This window comes from Lepisma saccharinum, chromosome 8 (assembly GCF_977018435.1).
Source record: "Lepisma saccharinum chromosome 8, izLepSacc3.1, whole genome shotgun sequence".
In the NCBI taxonomy this organism is placed as follows: Eukaryota; Metazoa; Arthropoda; class Insecta; order Zygentoma; family Lepismatidae; genus Lepisma; species Lepisma saccharinum.
Window position 1 is genome coordinate 19,165,912 of NC_139236.1, and position 23,892 is coordinate 19,189,803.

The following is a 23,892-nucleotide window of genomic DNA, read 5'->3' on the forward strand; positions in this document are numbered from 1 at the left end:
ACGTATTTTATTTTAAAATTCTGATCTAATTCTTGAATATTCTAAAGCAAATTTCTTGTTAAATTCATGCATGTAATTGATCTATTATTTGAACAAATTTTAATTATTTCAATTTTCAAGTATCGATATCGGTATCTGTATCGGTGGGAATCCGTAAGGGTATCGGTATCGGTAAAGTTATCTGTATCGGTGGGAATCGGTAAGAATATCGGTATCGGTGGGAATCGGTAAGGGTATCGGTATCGGTGGGAATCGGTAAGAATATCGGTATCGGTGGGAATCGGTAAGGGTATCGGTATCGGTGGGAATCGGTAAGGGTATCGGTATCGGTGGGAATCGGTAAGGGTATCGGTATCGGTGGGAATCGGTAAGAATATCGGTATCGGTGGTAATCGGTAATGGTATCGGTATCGGTAGGAATCGGTAAGTGTATCTGTATGGGTGGGAATCGGTAAGAGTAACGATATCGGTTGGAATCGGTAAGGGTATCTGTATCGGTGGGAATCGGTAAGAATATCGGTATCTGTGGGAATCGGTAAGGGTATCGGTATCGATGGGAATCGGTAAGGGTATCGGTATCGGTGGGAATCGGTATCGGTGGGAATCGGTATCGGTGGGAATCGGTATCGATGGGAATCGGTAAGGGTATCTGTATCGGTGGGAATCGGTAAGAATATCGGTATCAGTGGAAATCGGTATCAGTGGAAATCGGTAAGAGTATCGGTATCGGTGGGAATCGGTAAAAGTTTCGGTAGGAATCGGTAAGGGTATCGGCATCGGTATCGTTTCAAAGTGGTATCTCCTCAACTGTATTAATATTATTAGATGATATTAAATTAGATACTGCATGAACCGCAAATATACACAGCTGTTACAAGCTGAGACAAATTCTGAGAAATTTGGTTGTAAAAAGTAACATTTTCTTAATAAATTTGGTGTGCCAATTCCTGCTTACCACTCTCGATTTTAATTTTAAATGTTTGAATCGCCTAGTCCGAAATTAATTTGACTCTTCGTTAGAACTACTTCTACATAAAAGAAAATCGCAAGAGGAAATAGTTCATATAAAGAGAACAATTTATTTTATCTTCTGTCTTGATGTGTAAATATGTGTCTGTTGGGAGAAGAAAAGTCTACATATTCGCCTTCCGATGTTTTCCATGTTATGTGTTTGCAGCATGTTTTCTTTGAATGTCACAGAAAAAGAAATCCGCGGAGCCAAGACAGACAAATAAATCATCTCGAGGAAAATCTCCCTGGCAACCATTAACAAGTGTCCTGGCAACCATGCTTTACGTTCTTGCTCTGCTCATTTCCCTACCCTTTTATTTTTTAATGCCCGGCGTGGGGTGGGTGTCTTCAGATGTCAAGAAATGAATCGTGCCAGCTGGTTAAGATTGGCCACAGATGGGAGGTAAAACACTGCATTACCAGACAATTTCTTTTTTATTAATCCCTTAAGCTTTCCGAATTATGACGGAACGCATCACATAAACGTGTCGTTACACGAAACATGTTTGTTTACAGTTCCTTGGCTGCGCAGGATCATGTTTCGCGATGGTTACGATGCGCGTCGACATCAAAGTTCCCATGCCGAAACTAGACACCGGCGTAGCTTACTAAATGACCGGAATTAATAAATTGACGGGTTGTTATGTTTGGGTCCCCACTCTTAGTGCTTGATATGAGACGTGGAAGGTTCTTCAGGGAATTTTCTCGACTGTATATGCTCCAACAATCTTGGCAGGTGGTATGTTTCCCAGTAACCGACAGACAAGGATGCTCACCCTCCTTCCCAAAAGATCGTGGATGCATTCTCTCCTAAATGGTTTGGATAAATACGTAGAAGTTAACTTTTATTTGAATGTAATAATCTATTATATTAAACGGTCAATAATTGTTACATTTTTTTTCTAGATTTTCGCAATATTAAAAGCTAGCTCATTGATTGGTGAAATACTCAAATTAATCTGAAATGACAGAAAATAAATTATGTACAAGGGCCATACCAATATTAATGGGCATTTATTTCTGGTAAATAAGTCTGTAACAACAGAAGAAGTCTGGTTGGTGGAGCCATCTCATTTGTAAATTTGAGTGTCGTAATACAACGTAAGCTTTCATCACGTGACCAGTATTACTCCTAACAAAATGGCCGACAACGATATTTCGTTTCGTCAAGTACTGTTGCTGAATTTCTCGTTCAAGAGGAAATCCTTGTTACAGAAATTCACCTGAGACATCAGCTTGCCTTGAAAATGTGTTCATTGGTGCTAGCAGGGTTAGAAGATGGGTAAAACATTTTAAATATGCGTCTTAGTAATTGCCCTCGAAGAACATCAACTGAATGCTACAAGGAGACTGTTGGGGAGATATTCTTGAACCAGGGTAAACCATAAATGCTGCTCGTTATGTCCAAACACTGTACAAGCTCCGTTGTGCTTCCTGGAAGAAAGTTCATCCTCCAGCATGATAATGTTCGGTCGTACTCAGCTCCATTCAAATGCGAACAAATTTACAAAATGGAATGGAGAGTTCTTCCACGCCCCTCCTACATCCGTGATCTGACACCATCTCTTTGGATTTGTAAAGGAGGCCAACGTTACGAGACAAGGAGGCAAACAACGCGTCAGAGTCTTCGGCAGACTGGAACAAAGTTCTACCGCAAGGGTATATTAAAACTTCCAGATCGTTGGGGAAAATGTGTACAAAGAAGTGAATATTATTTGGAAAAGACTATAGATAAAGATTATGTTCTTGGTTTCTCAACAATACATGATAATTTACAAAAAAATTGTTGCTCGTTACTTTTGGTACGACCCTCGTATATATTCTCTTTTCTTCTTTCTTCTATCTTCTCAAACATATTTGCTGTAACCCATGGTTTATATGTACTCTTCCTTTCTCTGGGCCTTATTGTTTCTTCTGCTGCTTTCTGTAGGCCGCTTTTTTGTAGCAATACCAAACTTTATCACTACTATCAGCTCCATCTTTCAATTTACTGACTGGCTGCAAAATTGTCATATGTACCGAAACACCCCAAAAAATTAATTTACTCAATTTAGTGACTTTCTCTCTGAAGTATTCTTCAAATTGCTGTCTTTCTTCTTCTTCTTCTAGTATACCTTCATCAGCTGACTCTTCTTAGTCTAATTCAAAAGAATGCTTATTTTGGCCTAGGATCTGTCTATGTATATCACCCTCAGGGAAGGTCTTTGTGTTTTGTAGACGAATTCGAAATCTCTCTTGTACTAATAGTATATAGTCTATCTGATCTTCCAATTATGTATCTAATCTGACCTCCTCCGACTGCAGCACTTCAGTCACCTATGACAATGATGCATGATCTTTTTTTTTTTTAATTATTTCTTTAAACGTTTCGTAGATCTCCTGCAAGTTTGCTTTTGTTAAAGCACTATCTGGCATGTAAACTTGATCCTTTTTATTTCCATGCAGCCTCACCACTATAAACCTGTCATTCGCTGATGCCACTTTATTTTGCCACTCGAGGTCCAATCACCAATATCGTGATTTCCTTTGCGTTTCTCTCCAGAATAAAACCATTTGAATTATTCACATGGCAGTGTATTTCCAAAACATGTATTACTCGCCTCATCATCACGGGTCCGGGTTCGATAAGGGTAGAGGCATGGGTGGTTCGGATCCCGCTTTAAATTATAGGTCAAGTCTATTTGTGCTTAAAGTGGACTTAAGAATTCAAATCTGCATTGTCTGCTTCAATTCTTTTTACTTCCAGTTTCAAGTTTTCCAACTCCCCCGCCTGGAAAAGGTCCTGACATTGCATTTTCCAGTTATAACACAATTAAGCCTTGTTTCCATGATTATGAAAAACTGAATATGCTGACCAAGGCAGTAATTTATTTTATTAAAAACATAAACTAAACGTAACGTTTCAACCTTCTAGCAAGGTCTTCTTGAGACTCTGTATCAAGTACAAATGTAACAAGATACAAAAACAGGGCAATATATATACACAAACATTACTCCCTCCAGACTATTAGAAAGTTGTTCTGGAACTTTCTAGCAGGGGGCTTTCGCTTGTCAACTGTACTTTCACCTAAAAGGCTAAACATATTTACTTCCTTATAGAATGTGGTTGGACTTTTTATCTCACGCTCTTTTTCCTTCATTTTTCTTCCTTCTCCTCTTCCCTTTCTCTATTGTTCTTTCCACTCTTTATAACACCTTCTTCCATTCTTTGTTTAACTTCAGTCCCCCATTCCAGTTCATTGTGTCTTCTTCACCTTTCTTCTCTATTTCCTTGGGGACTGAAGTTAAACAAAGAATGGAAGAAGGTGTTATAAAGAGTGGAAAGGACAAGAGAGAAAGAGCAGAGGAGAAGGAAGAAAAATGAAGGAAAAAGAGCGTGAGACAAAAAGTCCAACCACATTCTATAAGGAAGTAAATATGTTTAGCCTTTTAGGTGAAAGTACAGTTGACAAGGGAAAGCCACCTGCTAGAAAGTTCCAGAACAACTTTCTAATAGTCTGGAGGAAGTAATGTTTGTGTATATATATTGCCCTGTTTTTGTATCTTGTTACATTTGTACTTGATACAGAGTCTCAAGAAGACCTTGCTAGAAGGTTGAAACGTTACGTTTAGTTTATGTTTTTAATAAAATAAATTACTGCCTTGGTCAACACATTCAGTTTTTCATTTTCCAGTCTTTAGCCTACCCTTCTTTTGATAACTTCTCTTCTTATCTCTGTTAATCTGTGTCGTAACAGGTCCCCTTCCGGACATACGAATGGGAGATAGTTTACGTCCCGAATCTTTTGTCCTGGAGAGGACACATTCACAAAGAACACTAATGTCCAGCCCAAGAATCGAACCCAGGAACTACGGTCACCGGTCATCGAGCCGGCAAAATGTGTGTGTAAGAGAGAAAGGGTGTTACGTGGAGAGGGAAAGGTGAATAAAGAGGAAGAGATGGTAAAAGAGAAAGTGAGAAAGAGCGAGAGAAAGTAATAGAGAAAGAAAGAAGAAAGTCACAGAGGAAGATGAAATGAAAGAGAAAAAGAAGAATGAGTAAGAGCGAAACGAAGATAGGAAAGAATGACGGGAAGAGTTGAGTTGAGTTTTAAGTTCTCTTCGTGGAGACTAATTGGGACTATACTCTATTCAGGGAGTCTATGGCGTAAGCTCGCGTTAAAGGTAGAAGATGAGAGGAAGCGAGTGGACGGAGCGATGCCGTACACGCTGCTGCAATGGCTGGTTGTTGCAATTGATTTCCCCAACCCTCTCGAGTCATTTTTGCTCTCGCCCATTTCCAGGACAGGGTATAGACTTACAGTTTTAAGCAGTGGCGTATACTGAATCCAAAATCTGGGCTATCTCACTATGTCACGTGGTTCTAGGCTAGGAATAAAAAATAGAAATAAATTTACCAACTCCTAAGAAATCAGGATGCCAACTCACAAGAAATCAGGTTGCCAACTCATAGGAAATCAGGTTGCCAACTAATAGGAAATCAGGTTGCCAACTCATAAGAAATCAGGTTTCCAACTCATAGGAAATCAGGTTGCCAACTCCTAAGAAATCAGGATGCCAACTCACAAGAAATCAGGTTGCCAACTCATAGGAAATCAGGTTGCCAACTCCTAAGAAATCAGGATGCCAACTCCTAAGAAATCAGGATGCCAACTCACAAGAAATCAGGTTGCCAACTCATAGGAAATCAGGTTGCCAACTAATAGGAAATTAGGTTGCCAACTCATAAGAAATCAGGTTGCCAACTCATGGGAATTCAGGCTAACAACTCATAAGAAATCAAGTTGCCAACTCTAGAATCAGCATCAGCATCTCATTTCTGATGGACTTTTCTCCTGTATTCTATTCTCTAGACTTCAGGCTTCGCAGATAGCTTATTTAGCCTAGAATATACGCTCCTGGTTTCAAGTGGTTTACGAACCAGTATTGCCCCCATCGCATGTCGAGCACGACACCTCTTGATTACAATGCAAAGACGTTACCACTGCACAATCGGGAGGTCAGAAAGAAAGGAGGAGGGAAAGTGATAAAGTGTAAAAAAGCGTGTGAGAGAGAAAGTAAGAAAATAGAATGAAAGAGTGATAGACGGAGACACACACACACACAAACACACACAGGGGGAGAGAGAGAAGGTATTACAGAAAATTCTGACCTCGTCTCGTGAATAAAGAAAACTATAGCGGGTTCTAGTTGCAAATGCCAAACTCGTTGTCGAATTCATTGTTTCACACATGTAAAGAAGAAATAATAATTGCAGCCTACTAAAGTCTGGAAGGAGACGAGACTCAGGGCAATATGTCTAGCTCTCTTCTCGATGTTACAAGCACATTCTCGCCTTCCGTCTCGGCGGAATGTCGATACGAGACCGAGAAGTGTATAATCCATGCACTGGGCCATCCATCAAGAAACTGCAATGGCCAAGTCGATAAGGCGTCTGACTGTCACACGGTTGGCACAGGTTTGATTCCTGTTGTCCATGTTTCAGTTTGTGTTTTTAAGTGCAATTTATTCACAGAAAGGCTAATTGGGACTGGGCCTACATTTTGAAGTGGTTTTGTGCCTCCACCCGGTATTGAACCCGTGATCCCTTACATTACAAGGCGACGGAGTTACTTACCACTATGCCATCGGGGAGGCCACTTGTTGTGCATGTCTTGGATAGAGAATATATGTAACCCTTCCATAACACCTCATCTATATCCTCACGGCAAGGTCCAATACACAAGAGATAATGATACTTCTATTTTACCATCCCTTAACTAAAGTAAGCAAGGGGTCCCGGTTTCGATACCCGTGGGGGATACATAGCTGTTCGGATCCGCTCCAGTTCCGATTAGCCTTTCTGTGCATAAAGTGGACTTCAAAATAAGTTTAAAAAACTCAAACCATCCCTTAAGAGTATGGCCACTGTCTTATAACAAACTCATGCGATTACAAAAGTTTTATTAAATAGCACACGTTCAATTAATCCCGTAATAATATTGGAAAAAATACGCTGCCTTGCCTTAAATTAAGGGTAAGCAACAATTTTTCCAGTTCAACATCTAAAACCACCCTTTTCCTTGTGATTATTCGAGTAGTGGGGGAACAAGTCCCTGTAGCCTCTTCCCAATTTGTCTGACAACCCCGTGTTTTGACAGCAGGAACGTGTAACTCTGCCAACTGAAATATCTCTTCCGCCTCTCCCTGTGTTCTGCCCTTTTCCCGAAAGACCCACATCACGTACTTGGAAACAAAAATGTGACCGAAAAAAGAAACAAAAATTTACCCTCTAAACCCACAAGACACGCCGCAACCACACTCAATGCTGCAAGCAGTTCATTCATCCCTCTGTTTATTTACTTGTCTGTGGCGGTATCTATGACAACGGCCGAGTAATTTACCGCTAGCGCGTGGCATCCATCCTCTCCTCAATCAACCGTCTGCCAGCTTGTCTTGTTACTCTCTAGAGGGCAACAGTGTATCTATTTGGGTATGTTAGTTCCTAGTTGGAGGAAGTTCAGTTGTAATTCATTTCCCGAAGTACAAAATATGACACTGTCAGAATGTTGCAAGGAACAGCAACATTTTCTTCTAGTTTTGTTGTTTGTTTTATTCAAATCAACTCCACTCAATGGTGCGCTCAGAGCTTGCAAGGAGCCTTTTTCAATTGGTGACGCATGGCCAACGCATCGAATCTCATCGCCTAAGTTTTCTGGCTTTTGAGACCGGAGTCCCCTATTTATTCTTTTCTAATGGTTCCCCAATGGGCCTGGTCAAAGCAAACTTTTGTAGGTGGCAGCACCCCTGTTGTGTCCCCACGTTCTTGATGGGCAATTATTCTCCCATTTAAATACATGGGGAATTTAATGCTGAACGTGCTGCTATTACGTTATATTACAAGTTTAATTTCATCTTAACCTCCGAAATTTTGTCGGTTTATGATAGATAAATAATCAGTGCTGTGAAACTAAGAATTTTAATAAGACGATCGTCAACAACAGAAAAGATATCGGAACTCAAAAAAGCCTTACAATTTGCACAGCACTTGTTTACGTCACTTGTAATTTTCACAATTTAAGTGCTTTATTCTTGTGTGTGAATCTGCTAAAGAATAATACATAATAATTCCACGCTACTGTACTTTTATTTTTATAGTTGTTATTAATAACTGACCCCTTCTTTTTACGTGACATCATACTTTTCCTCGTGGCTAGTAAATATGTTTCTCTATGTTATACATACACATTTATCGAGAAGAATAGTTATTACAAAAAATTATATATATTCTGGTTCATCTCTCGCAACCTCTAGGGCTTTTTTATTTACAGGAATTATAATTTTAAAATTCTTGTAACCCAAAACAAAATGGACGAAAATACGAGGGGAAAATGTCTGCTTACTACAAAGAAAACATATGTTAATATTAAGTTGTCGGATAGGACATTGTGTACTATAATAATAAATATGATACGCTTGCTCAAATAATACATTTTTCTTTGTAATTTGGGTAGTTTTTCTGTTTCTTAATCCCGTCGTTGAATTACGCATACTCGCAAGTCGCAACAAGAGGAAACAAAAAGCGTAGTGTAAAAAACTATGTAATTTATTATGGACCAATGGCAGCTAGGGACGACCAAAATTACGTCACGTTTAGTGCTCTTTGTGCAAAAACATACTATATTTAGCCCATCTGAGCCAGCCTGCCGTTGCGCTTTAATATATTCATTCTTAGGTTCAGGACAATGTAATTTTCGGAAACTTCTGACTTGATACATAATCTCAAAGGTTTGCTAAACACATTTTTGTTATCGATTTACACGAAAAATTCTTACCTTCGTTGAAAATAACGGTTGAATAGCTATCCTATCGCGCTCCAATGTAAAGCTTAGGGCAACCAGATGACAAACGAAATTCTTTAGTGACACAACAGGGGTCGCGCGCCTCTAGCGGAAAGGTTTGGCAGTGAACAGCCTCATTCATTGTTCTCAAGATGCTCGGTCAACAAGGAAATTTGGAGAACCTTATTTTCCAGATATCTTTAACCTACACACTTTCTTACATGCTAGAGGCGTCGCCTTTGGAGGGGGGAGGAGCTTGTCTCGATCTTGTCACGACTCTCGAAATAATAAAGTTGTTTTTTTTCGTTTGAACGCACGTATGGGCGTTACGAGTTCTCAAAAAATGGACTTTTATCCTGTATCTATAAGCACAATCTCACAACAATGGATTGACTTTGTGCTTACCATGTTATGATTTATATGTATTTGTATCCATATCTTGTGATGTCTTAAGACGTCGCATAGTACAAATTCAATATGATTTAGGTATTACTCTCATTTCAAATATCATGCCCAAATCTCGGACGCTAAGTCTGGCCCTCGCTTCAATATTACCAAGGTCTGCCTCGTTCTTGATCTCGGGTCGACTAGTCTCTAAACGTATGGTCTCGTTCTTCCCTCGAAATGGCCTCCCCGATGGCGTAGTGGTAACGTCGTCGCCTTGTAATCAAGGGGTCCTGGGTTCGATACGCGGTGGAGGCACATGGCACAGTGGTTCGGCAATCTTTCTTCTCTCTCAAGATATAATTAACACATTTACGTCAGTAACAGTATAAGCACGATAAAATATAACTATAATAGAAATTAAGAAGTAAACAAATTATTATTCATAATAAAACTATTTCAACTATTTTGTAACAGTTGACATCTCTAACCGTTAGTAAGGGAATTAGTTTGTTACTGTATAAATATCTGATATATCTATAGCTCTTTTCAGTTCTTACGGCGGCCGGTCTTAGTTCTGCCAATGGAAGTGGTGAGCGGGGATTACGCAACAGACCAACCAGACAACAGCAGTGGCGCCGAGAGACACGACGCGGCCGGAAAAAGCACTACGTGAAACTCGTTCTACTGGCCGCTACGTTTCTTATCGCGCTGGATTGGTCGCTTCCCCGCTCCCCACTTCCCTTGCCAGCTTCTGGAGTGCCCGCCGTAAGAACTGAAAAGAGCTATAATACAAATGGATGTATGTGTGTGTGTGTGTGTGTGTGTGTGTGTGTATGGTTGTTCCGGCATAACTCTCGAACGCCTGGAGCGATTTCAACCAAACTTGGAACCCGTATCACTTGCAACCTGGAAAGAAGTACTGTGGGGGTAAGACACCCCTGACACCCGTGGGGGTGGAGAGGGGTGAAATGTAAAAATAATCGAAAACGACCGATATTAGTGTGGAATCCATAGTTTTCGGTGGTCTCTAAGATGAATAGTGACACTCCTAATGCCGTTCAACTCCAAGACACCTCTGGCACCCTTAGGGGGTGGGGGTGGGAAGGGGGTGACATGTATAAATAATCGAAAACAACCGATATTAGTGTGGAATCCACAGTTTTCGGGGTCGCTAAAATGAGTAGTGACTCTCCCAATGCCGTTCAACTCCAAGACACCTCTGGCACCTCTAGGGATGGGGGTGACATGTAAATCGACCGATATTAGTGCTACAACGCACTATCAGGCGTGAATGCCTTTCCTGGTCCCCGGTGACTTATCTTTCATTCCCCGGTATGGGGCCAAATGTCACAATAGGTAGCAGTGTCATTAGTGCAATTGAAAACTATCCAGGTTTTAAGTTCGGGTTCTGAGACGGTCATTTTTGTCGTACATGTGCGAGGCGGGGATAAAATACCTTGAAATATTACGCTTTAAAATCTACATGACATCTGTCGGCACTGAAACAAAAACATACCAAATAGCATTGCACCTGAAAGCATCAAATGATAACTCGGACGAACAGTACAATATGAATATATTGTAATCAAAGAAAATATTGGGATAACAAACATCTTACAGGTCCCCCTCATTCACTCTCTCATTCTCTCACTCATTCTCACTCCTGAGGAATGTCAACATGGAAATACATATACATGTCACGCATTTAATCAACGCACGATATCCTTTTTGTTTAAACATTAACTTGAAATTTAGGTCGTTAGTCTGCCCGCTCCTGTGCTCATTTCAATCAAATATGTGCCAGCCCTCGGGAAAGCAATTATCAGAAATTTAGGTCGGTGTATTTGAACCTTTCGTTCGAATGAACATGCGCATCAAAACCGCATTAGGGCATTTACCAAGTTTCTCGGACGGGAGTAATACACACAAGCCTCTCTCGTCCCTTGAGAACAAGAACACATCTACCTAGTGATGCAAAACTTAATCAGCTTCAGCTGCCGGACTACACAAATTAATCATCGAGTCGGGCAAAAATTACAGAATCACAATACAATAAAAAATAAGGCACTCGCACGGCCTTGCAATTTACAATACACATTCAACAATTAAAAAACTAATGCGTCGCCCTTCGATAAACTAATTTAAACGACTGGGCGTTTAGTCACACAAAAACGGAGCACGTTTTGACAAATTACATGAAAATTAACGTAATAACAAGGAGCTTTTACCTTAAAACGCGGACAATCAAAATATTAAATAATATGAACATGAAACGACCTTTATAAATATATATAACCATTACTCAATATATATGACGTGGAAGGTAGGTTCGGAATTCCTGAGTCACGTTGCTCTCAATGTGATTTCGGTTTTTATGGTACGGCATTGACGCAAAACAATACATTTGTACATGAACATGAACCTGCTGAAGAATACTCTACACAGACTCTGCTACCGTCGGATGGTCCATCTTTCCTGGATACGGGAATTCGCATTAGGATCCTTAGCGGCACAAAAATGTTCCTTCGCGGGTCGACCGCGACGAAGGGTGGCGGCGACGATATCTGGCGCATTCACTTGCAGTCTCAAGCGTCGGCTGTACGTTCACATCCCGAACGCCGGCTGTAGTTTCTCAAGAGTCGTTGTGGAATCCTTCCTCTCTCGGGCATCGGTCATCTATCAAGCGTCGGTCTGGAAACCTTCGTATCTCGGACGTCGGGCATCTATCAAGCGTCGGTCTGGAGCGCTCTCTCTCGGGCATCGGGCATCTATCAGGCGTCGGTCTGGAGTCTTCTCTCTCTCGCGGGCGTCGGCGTTGGTTGGCTTGGCGGCATGGTGCGTCGGTGGTGTTGACGTTGGCGTCGGCTGTACGTTCACATCTCGATGGTAGTGGAGCGTCGTTGTTGCGGGATTCGGGGAAAGCCGACGGCCCCCTCACATTATCGTGTTAGCCGGCCATAGTTCTGGATAGTCCTCGTTTCACAAAAACAAATCACCGCGAATGTTACGAGTATCACCAAAACAAGCACACGCGAATTACTTCAGAAGCGGTTACTCGCTGACTGTTTGCAAACAAAACAAAGTCCACGAAAACAATAAGTACACGGGAGTCTAGCGCGGAGATGTTTTCGCTACAAAACTCCTGACAAACTGTGTGTTGAACTCGAAGACCTGCAGATTTATATGAGATTCAAAAATGTCAGTTGGAAAGACGTTAAACTTGGCTTGGCTTCGGTTTGAACTGAGTACGACAACCCCTGCTCTATTGTGTCCAATCGCGGTCAAAGGGCGTGTCTTCGGTTCTGTGTAGCGGATTAAGTTCTCACCTGCCTGGCGCCTATCTGCGGATCTGTGGCCTGCCGTGCATCTCCGATGAAAAACAACTTGCCCTCCCGTAGTGAATTCTCTGCTGGTCTTGACGAAAATAAATCCATCTTCCATTGGTGACGAGCCGCTTCGTTTGTCCCAATTTCATGTACTTCGCCGTGTTGACGATTATTGCTGTGACTCAGAAAACCTGTCCCCCAACTCCCAATGTCTTGCTCGAATATCAATTTTACCACATATATGCATTGGAAATATTCAAATGACAAAAACCAGATTCCACACTTTACACAAGCCATAATATGATTAATTACACAAAATGATAAATATCGAACTGTGATTTTATACGTCACTGGATACCGTGACATTAGTGTGGAATCCATAGTTTTCGGGGTCGCTAAGAATAGTGACACTCCCAACGCCGTTTAATTTATTTATTCTTGCTCTAAAAATGTTGTTCATAAGTTGTTAAATTTACATTATAGTGAATTTGTAAAATATATTACTTTATAATTTGTATACTGTACTTATACTTTTAAATATCTGTAAATAAAATTAGTTATATTTTACGGTATAGTTAGAATTCATTAAACACCTGGGCAACGCCTGGTAATCAGCTAGTATAAGTAACAAATTAATTCCTTTATATTTGATAATATATTTTAAAATATTTTTTAATTTACTTTTACATTTAATAACATTATAAATATGTATATAATGTAATATTTTTATATATAAGATTTGTGTGTGTGTGTGTGTTTACCTTAAGAACTTCCTTCCCTCACCAGTCTTCAATGATTTCGCACCTTGAACTAAAAAGAGAAATCAAAAGGAGGAGAGAAAGAGAAAGAACCGAGACATCCTGGGGCCCACCCGAAAGAAATTCTCTGGCGTTTCATAAACCACTTTGTCTGCACGTAAAATGTAGATCATGGGTCGTTACGTGTACAACACAGGGCTTAACTCCTTGTTTTAATAATTTGTTGTGGCTACGGTGACGAAGAGCAAAGAACCCTTTGTAGCAGCCGCTGCTTCCGCGGTAAATTAGCCGACTCACCCTTCATTGTCGTCTTGTTAACCCTGTGTGCCCAACAATTGCCCGCTGGCTCCGCTTCAATTAGCATTGTTGTGGAATTACCCTCCCAGATCATGCACTGACGTACGTTGCGCCGTTATCTTGGACTTTGTAAACCAATATATAACCAATTTCTGAATCAATAAACCATTTCGAAATGGCACGACACGAAGTCACTCTCTTGTGCATTCGGGGATAGAAATACTTCCCCTATAAGCCTACTGGTATTAAGGTTATTTAGGGGAAGCATTTTTTCCATGACTGTACGTCTTGTAAGCAACGGATTCCGGGTTCGGTACCCGGTGGAGGCACATGGTGGTTACGGATTCAGAATAACGCTTCTTCCTTACATTCTCTTCTGTCTTCTATAATTTCCTATCTTTCTTTCTGTCTATGTCTGTTAATTCTTGAATTTCCGTTCATTTCTCTCTCTAAAAGGGATGAGGAGACAGGTGAGTGGAGAAGGTTACATAATTTAGAACTACATAATTTGTATTCATGTCTAGATATTATTAGAATAATTAAATCAAGAAGACTTAGGTGGGCAGGCCATGTGGCACGAATTGGAGAGGAGAGAAGAGTTTACAGGATTCTTGTTGGGAAACCTGATGGTAAGAGACCTGTAGGAAGGCCAAGACGAAGATGGAGGGACAACGTTGAGATAGACCTAAAGGAAATTGGTAGGGATGGGAAAGAGTTTATAGATCTTGCTCAAGATAGGGACAGATGAAAGGCCTGTGTTGCTGCAGCCATGAACCTTCGGGTTTAAGAAGGCTAGAGAGTTAGTTAGTTAATTTGTAGATAAGTTACATATTTTTTTAATAGGTATTATTAAGCCAACCCGTTAGTCAATTGTTCCATGTCGAAGGTTCCTAGCAGTGGCGTATCAACATATCGCGAGGCCCTGGACGAGTTTATGGTAGAATTCGAGATCCCCTTCTATTCTTTAAATTTGAAATCTTAATGGGAATCTATACAAATTCTTCAGGCATACGTCAGCAATGTATCATATTTAAATAATGATAATAAATAACTTTCTCTGTTTTCCGGGAGTTGAAATCTGAAGCTGTACAACAGGCCCGTACCCAGCGGAGGGGTTATGGAGACCATGCTTTCCTCGAATTATGAAATATTATAACGTGTAGATATAAAACCTACGAAAATAACATTGATGATTTTTCAGGTTGCGCAAGAATTTCGTTTTCTTCCTTGCATATATAAATGGGTTGTATGAGGAGAGAGGCAGGCTCGAGAAGTCTGCAGTCTGTAACATTGAGGATTTTTTCCGATGCAAGTTTACAAGACATCCAGATTTATCACTTTCTTACAGATGAAAATTTCGTATGTTGAGTTACCCTCCATGCTTTAAATACAATGAAAAATATGCGCAAAATATATGACCTCAAACTAAAATATTGTAGAAATACGCATTTAAATAACCATAAAACTAGCACCATTGTGCTCACAACGCTAGAACATGTTAAAAACATGTTTAACATGTTTGAAGTAAGTTATTCATGGTAAAACAAGCCACGAAAAAAATGTGACTTTATAAATAACCAAATCCTATTAAAATGTAATATGTTCCAAAGATTGCATTTGATACTTGGAAGACACTTCGGGTCAGCCGAACAAATAGTTAGATTTTGTGGTGAGAATTTATGTCAGAAAAAAAGGGATGGCGTGCACGTCAAAATATCTCGTGTGAAGGATAAAGGGAAGAGGTGTCTAATTATAGGAATCTTCCAGGTAAAAGTAAGTTGTAATTTGATACCGAGAAGTCCAGTTTCACTAATCCAAAGCAAACTTCACTACCTGAGATTCTGGAGGATACGAAAGTGCTCTTCTCCCAACTATTGAGGAAAATTCTTTCCCTTTTCTGGGATTTGGTTTCAAGTTTCAACACCTACAGGTGAGGGAGGGGTCAACCAGCTGTGGCGTCATCTTTGTTTGATGAAGGGTCCAACAACCCTTCCGGACCCTCATCAGGTTTGTTCCCACAGAGTGTCTAAATAAAAGCTTGCACCAATCAATGTCTTCATGTTACTTTGTGGGTTGGAATGTGAGTCCAGGAAACCAAACACTGGGTATGCGTAGATAGCAACGTGTGGAGAGCATTCGGAATTTTTTTTTCTGGTAGATGCTGCACTGAGGTAGATACTTCCACATTGTTGTCAATTTAGGGGCGGTACCGAGACCAGGCAAGTCTCGTTTTCGTAATTGATTGATTGAATAAGTTGGTGTTTTAAGTCCACTTTATGCACAGTAAGGCTAATCGGGACTGGGCCTGCAGTTTAAAGTTGAATCCCAACCACTATGAGCTTCCACCGGGAATCGAACCTGGGATCCCTTGATTACAAGGTGACGATGCTACCACTGCGCCATCGGGAGCCCTCGTTTCCGTAAAAAAAAACAAATCATGCCCTTCGAAACTTGCCGAGACGAGACGAAACCGAGAACTATCATTTTAAAGTTACCTACACCACATTTACTGTACTATGCAACTCCTTCAGACATACCAAGCAGACTGTTGCTTGGTATCCTGGTTATAGCAACCTGACTGTTTGTAGAGCAATTCTAAAGGTAACAGATTGACATTTTTTAGTCAGTTTTATTTATGTTTTATTTCTTTGTATACGATTCATGAAACATATGATGCAAAAATATAACCCATGAAATTTTCAACTAGTAGTCGTTGTTACATAGCAACATTTCTTCAAATGTATTCTGCCAGTCAGGGGGGGGGATTTATAAAATTTGGGTTCCTAGGCTATCCTTTGGGCCCTGCAGACATTATTATTATTATTATTATTATTATTATTATTATTATTATTATTATTATTATTATTATTATTATTATTATTATTATTATTATTATTATTATTAACAGTTTTGTTGCCATGGTACTTCACTTTCAATAATTGTATGTTCTGTATTAATAGCAGTTGTAATCTTTAAAATATAGACACATCTTACAAATTATTCATTAAACTTCGTTTTGGTTTATAAGGGCCACTTGCACTGTACATTTCACTACAACCCTCACCAAATGAAAATAAACCGACACTACATTACGGTAGCCACCCTGACCGCGAACTGAGAAACAAGGATGTTTATTTGAACCGTCAATATCCCTCCACTTGATTATTAATTGATGGCATTCAAAAGGTTTACATTCGTTTCTTCGAGGAACAATTGTTTACAATCGAGCACTGTTACGCAACAGTGTAGGGTTGTGCTCTAAGAAGTTATTTAAAAGATAGAAACTCCATCCTACCTTCTTTAATGAAATAAGCAAGTAAGAGGACATACTGGCATGTTGTTTTATTTTGCTATTATCACAATATTACGGAATTTTAATAGTCGATGGTCTTCTGTCTCATCAGCATATCATTTTTGTGCGCTCCTGGACTTGCAGCCTAGGCTATAGCCAGGCACGTATCTAGAAATATGTTTCGGGGGAGGTCCGAACCAACTGTATCAGGAATAATAATAATAATGTTTAAATTAGAATAATTATATTAAATCAAATTAATACTAATTACAATACATAAATTAATATTATATTATTATTACACGAATAGGTAAAAAGACTGTATAAGAATATAGATATAACAGCGCATATTTATTACGTAGCTTGCCTGTAATTAAGATCGGAATAATTTACATAAAATCAAGTGCCCTGGTTATGACATTAATGTCAAATTGATGAATAATTGAATATTTACAGAATAACAAAAATGATGTTAACATGTAGTTGGAGAAAAGTAAGTTTCTGATTAATATTTTATGCATATTATTTTGAGTAGTAGTGTACATATATCTTCTTTGTAATGTAATTCAAAGCCGTATGATCCCAATACGAGTATAATCCTTGTCTTCCAAAAAGTTCAGAGAAAATTATACAACAAAGGCTAAACGAATATAATTTTCATTATTTAATTTAGTACTTGATACATCTTTCGTGGGGTCCGGACCGCCTAGACCCCCCAAAATACGTCCTTGGCTATAGCCTAGGATAGCCTAGTGGCAAATGCCCCCTGCTGCCAGCACCATGCAAAAGTAAATTTGAAGGTAACAGACTGACACAATTGGAAACCTATGAATCTGGATTTTCTGAATCAAAGTTAGTGGAATGGTTTAGAAGCAAATGTATTGTATATTCGCAATGTAAAGATGTTCTCCTTTAAAACAACCCATTGCATATTGGCGTTTTTGTGCAATTGCTACATAGGAAAGTAATCTCTTATGATTTTAGTCACTGATCGAAGTGGAAATTGTGAATTAGAAGGATGTTTGCCTGAGTTTTTAGGCTAGCTGGAAGAGGCAAGAGTGGTCCTTTGTTTTAATATGGAAACAACAGGGCAGCTGCTTTTCTTATCTCCCCGCAACCCCTTCCCCACACCACGAGTACTGATTATAGTCATCGTAAATTAGCAATTGCAAGCCTGTGTTTGTACCGTCGAAACAGGACTTAAAACAATAAAAAAAAACTGTATGAAAAGTTGCTTACCTTAATGACTTCTTTACACTATGGAAATTGGGGGTTGAAACACTGTGATAGGTTTTTTATACTTGCAACGTGCTACCACTCGTAACTCCAGAGTATGGATATCCGAATTGGCAACACACCGCTCCTTGCTCCGGCTGGTCAGTTGGGAGCACCAGTTCTCACCCAGGGATCGGGATTAAGACGATCCACCCTTCCTCCAGGAAGGAAACCACCGAATTGGCAACACACGACAGAAAGTAAATAAAATTCCAAATACTTTATAATTAAAATGTCCAAAATCTTTAATCAAGAATCGCGCGCGTACATACTGATTCCCACAAGTTAAAAGTTATAATTTGTTGGGTCATGCACGCTCACAGGCAGTGATAAACAATTTAACACGAGAGTCCGCGCACCGCCTTCACAGTTTGTTACGACCTTACTTATTTTGTAACTTTGCAATTCCGTGTTAAAAGAAAATTTGATATAGTGTTACCTCAAGTCATTATTAATGTCCATGTTGTGACGCAAATATGAACGCGCCAATCAAGGCGTTGTTGAACTAATGTATTCACCTTTCTGTAACTATCTAAGACAACGGGCATTTATTATGATGTAAATATAGATTTGCCAATCAAAGATTATCCATGTTTGATGAACTAACCTAATTGTAATTAAATAATGGCGGAACATTTAAATTTGTATATTTCCAAAATGTAAGATTTTATCAACGTTAAGGAAATAATTGTTAACTCAAATGAATATGTAAACTTTCTTTGTAAATTATTAATTGCCAAACTATGTATTTTTCAAATATCTTTCTGTTGTAATTTAGAGTATTGTAATAAGAAATTACCTAAAGACAGGTGTTCGAGGCTGGAACTTTGGGTATAAATACGAAGGAGTTTGGTCCGTAAAGAGGTCTGTTCTGGTGTCAGTCTAGGAAGAAGTGAATAGGTGCAAGCCGCTCTTCTGTAAAACCTAGACTGGCCAAATAGGAATGGTCAAATCTAGGAAGAAGTGAATAGGTGTATGCCGCTCTTCTGTAAAACCTAGGTTAGCCGAATGGGATATAAGTTCCAATTTAGGAAGAAGTGAATAGGTGCAAGCCGCTCTTCTGTAAAACCTAAATTGGCAATCTCGGATGATAACTCCAAGTCTAGGAAGAAGTGAATAGGTGTATGCCGCTCTTCTGTAAAACCTAGGTTTGGGCCACCCTAGTTTGACCTTTCCAGTAAGTTTGAAATTATCTATTAACAATTGATCTCCAAGTTCCAGTTATGTCCTCCATAAGCCCTTTGTAACTTTTTATGTCACAGTAGAGGATTTGCCAAGATTTATACAAAATTTGATGGCAAACATTTTGCCAGTCCATTTTCGTAACGCACCTCACAAACACAACTTCACTTCAGACGCTCTGAACAAGCGCGTAGCAACTGCAGCAAATTTAAACTTGTACCGAAGTCCACGTCAGGGGTTAACGTAACTGTCATGTGAAGGGGAAGGCAACAGCGTCGTCAATTCGTGCGGAGTTTTGCCAGTCTCATTACTTTTCTGCTACATTCTCGTATCATTGCCTTGTACTGAAAGATTTCCTTTAACTTTTCTAACGTTTGGTAACATCAGCAAAATGCATAATAAAAACACAGTAGAGAAAGTGACAGGCTGCTGTTAATACCTCATCAACTAAGATGGAGGCTGGCTCAAACACAAACTGAAGTTCATATATTTTCGTAACCAACCTTGTATCAAGTGTACAGTTTATTTTCAAAAATCCTGTGAGCACAAGGTTATAGTACCCACAAAACATGTGAGTAATATTTTGCACAGTCAGTGTTCTGTACATCATTAGTACTTCAAATGAATTTTAACAAAATAAGATGACTTCAATTTATTTTATGTAGAGAAAAAAGTTAAAGTATCATGCAGTTTAACGTGTTACATACTTATTTCACCATCTTTTTGCTCAAATAATAATAATAATAAAATCGCCTTTATTGGAGCGGGCTTGTTTCGACCTCTAGGGCTGTTCTTACAACAGAGCCTTGTCTGAAAGATTAATACAATGGAATAAAGAGTATACATTGAGGAAAAAAATAAAAATAAAAACACGAGAAAGATTACATATCAATACAAATAAGAACAATTAAATATATAGGTATATCCGCGTATATGTATAGATAATGAAAAAGAAAAACAGATTTACCTATAAATTGTTGAACATAGGTAACTAATGTTTGTTGCTTTTGTTTTTAGTATATATATATATATATATATATATATATATATATATATATATATATATATATATATATATTCAGTAATCTGGAACAATGAAAAATATAATAATAATAATGAAGTGAAATAAAATAATGAAATTATAAGATTTACATGCACACAGTTGCCAAATGTTACAGTGAATATTTTTATGAATGAAAAGTTGCTCGTGATTAGGTATTTCGCTGCCTTGCCAGTAGATACTGTTTGAGATTCTTTTAAATAGCTTATGGCTGTTGATGGATGTTAGGGAGGTTGGGAGGGAATTCCATTCTTTAGTGGCAGTTACGGTAAATGATATTCCGTAGGTGGTCGTATTATGTACTGGGGCTGACAATAATTTTTTTCGTCGTTTTACATGTTCATGTCTGTTCGAATTTGTGATCACTTTTTCAAAGAGATATGCAGGCTGTTTGGAAGGAAAGGAAATTATATTTAATGTGCCCCCCCAAAGTACTTATGATTTAATTAAGGCATTATTAGAGACACATATTTTTGGTAAATAAAGAAGCAAAATTTCCGTACAAAACAGTGAATTTCGGCTTCAAAAGTTGTAAATAAAATAAAATGTGGGTGTCTTCCCGCAAGTCTTGTTGAAAACATACATGTGACATGTGATGATAATAATAACAATAATTGTTTAGATAAAGCTACCTACTGCACACATTACAATAATCTCAGTCATTTGTAGAGGTGATAAGCACCCCAGGATTGTCCGTATGTACTCATCCATCAGAGTCTGGTTGAATCTCAAAGCCGCTTCATGCAAGGAGTGTGCTGGAAAATTCCTCTCTGAAATCAGCCAACCCAAAATCGAACCAGGGCCTCCCGCATGGAAGGAAGACTGAACCACCGCTGTTTTTCAATTATGATGATGATGATGATAATAATGTAATAACAATAAGATCAATGTGAGCCACGCTCCGTTCGACACTTAATGAATATGTAAATGTAGGTGTCCTTTCAGGTATACACGTGTGTAAACGTTGCACCCCTCATAGTAATCTCCGCACCTCATACGCACCCCTACATCCCAGATACTGTCGCCACCCATACTTATCAACGTCAAAAGTGTCGTATAAAATTTCAGCGTGAAGATTCTTCAAAATATAAAGAAAATCTACAAAGTCAATGCAAATAATAGATATTGCATTCCCTTTTTTTCTAAGTTTCTTATAGTGTTGCCCACGAGACGAGACTTTGGCCTGTCTCGTCTCGTGGAGTCTCGTGGGAATGCTGTCTCGTCTCGAAAATATTCGTTTGTCTTATGACACATGGTCAATCTCGTCTCGTCTCGAATTTTTAAAAGCCTGTCCCGTCTCGTCCCGTGGGCAACACTAGTTTCTTACAAGACACTTGCAGCCACTAATGAAGGGGTTAAATGTATTGAGGATAATATCAAAGAAACCACCACCTCACATTGCTATTGAAAAGCACTTTACGCACAATATCCAGTCAGGGCCATAGCACGCTTTGGTGGCGTCCCAGAATTCGAGCTTAAGAATCGAAACAGAAAACCACAGTCATTTTTATGTATTTATTTTTAAAGCATGACTTGTTCAATATGTTCTTTTTTATGTGGAACTGTTTTAAATAAGGTGGTAGGGGGGAGGAAAGTACGTACGAAAGTATTACTTACGTAACCTTTTTGAATTTTAGATATTTTACGTCACATTGATAACCCTTTATTGCAGCGGGTCCCAAAGTGTGCGTCCTGGGGCGTCGTGGCTGGCTGACAGGGACGAAATATTCCAATATTTTGACTGAAATGACACTTACTTGTTAGTTCACACATGGTTTTTTAGAATTGGTACTTTTTACACATAAAATGTTTCTGATTTTGAAATATGTGTTTACTTTTTAACTTAAGGCAAGCAACATAAGCACACTAACTGAACGTTGCAAATGTTAGATAGGACTACATTCTGACTTGTATAACCAAATAGGTTATACTACTTTTTGTCTTAGTAATATTGTAGATGTAAAGAGAGAAAACAATTTGGAAGAGAATCTGGCAACACTCATGAGTGCCAATGGAAGACTGATCAGAGACGGTTGCGGAACGCAGTGTCGCGTACTTTGTTCAGGATTGGTTGTTCTTTTCTGTGGGATCTTCGGTGTAAGTTGGCTGTTGCTTTTACATGTGTTTTAGACAGTGGCGCAGTGGCGTAGCGTGATTCTATGAAAGGTGTAAGGCTTCCTTAGATAAACCTGATCTGAATATTGGATAAAGAAAACCCAAAGATATTTTAACTAAATAGAATCTATTTGAATGTAAGTCATGCATGGGCATACTCAATTTCAAACATAAAATGCACACACTCTATGTTAACAATAATAGCATATGTATGTATTACTTAATGAAAATTCTCATTTATACTGTAACTCGATCCGACGATCCTTTAGTCTAAACACCTCCATCACGTCGTCGTAGAATCGGGAGTTTGTGGTCAATGTCTTTAGCAGCTCCTTTTCAATGGATATCAGTCCCAAGTCAGATTTCCTTGCCTGAGTCTTGTGCTGCGTTGAAATGTGTGAATCCTCTTCAGTGCAGAAAACTACTTTTCCACCGACGAGCTTGAGGCAGGAACAGTGAGTAAGAATTCTGTTAGTTTGTACACTTGTTCAACAGCTTCATTCAAATGGGTAGTACGCAAGTACTCATGAAGTTCAAACACACTCTTTACTCGATATTCGGCTTCAGAATAAATTACCTGTAGCTCAACTTTCAACTGGTAGCAATTGACAAATTTCGCATACAGCTTAGTTAAGGACACAAACTCTTCTTCTGGAAAGGCCATGTCATATTTTTATTCTTATTATTCTTTTTCTTTCACTAAAAACCCATTTGTAGGAAATGCGTAAGATACAGTTTGCTAATGCAAATGTATTCTAAAATATTACTCATTATCATGGTTACGATATTTGCGCACATTTTGAAAAGCATATCAAGCAACTTATACCGCGTTTGTTACAACCTGTCCCGGTTCCCGCGCTAGCTGATCGCTGGCTTTTCTCCGTGCTGGGGAAAGTCAAAGCCAGGCAGCCAATTAAAATACGCAACGTCGCAACAGCGTCTACGTAAGTGCCTCCTTTCTGGCTTCCATTCGCTCCTCGCTGCCCAGCAGACGATTTTTTCCTCGTTTCTCATTGGCACCGAAACTGTCGAGCGATCGCTAGTGCGGGAAACGGGACAGGTTGTAACAAACGCGGTATAGTCAAAGGAAAAGGTAGAAAAAAAAATCTGTAAATCATAACGCTAAGTATTACGGGTATGCTTTTAACATTACGGGTAAATGGGATGCACGCGCCTAACTTTGCGGGCGCTGCCGGATCTAGGATTGCCAGACATTCCTAATTTATCTTTAACTTCGCTGCTTGTAATGAAGGTAATATCCAACATTAAACCATTTCTTTGTGAACTTAATAGTTAGTTTACACATTAAAAATGACACCCGTTTTGTTAGCTACACCTCCCGTCAAGCATTGTTGAAACAACACGGGAG

General features: G+C 39.2%; 1 protein-coding gene across 1 annotated transcript in view; it reads left to right on the forward strand.

Annotated features, from left to right (window-relative positions):
* Positions 1–2,309: 2,309 nt before the first annotated feature.
* Positions 2,310–23,892, forward strand: part of LOC145991690 (FRAS1-related extracellular matrix protein 2-like) — a 99,462-nt gene continuing 77,879 nt past the window's right edge. The window contains exon 1 of the mRNA XM_083127749.1: positions 2,310–2,388. Coding sequence (XP_082983875.1) covers positions 2,310–2,388 — 79 coding nt within the window. The remainder of the gene's footprint in view (positions 2,389–23,892) is intronic.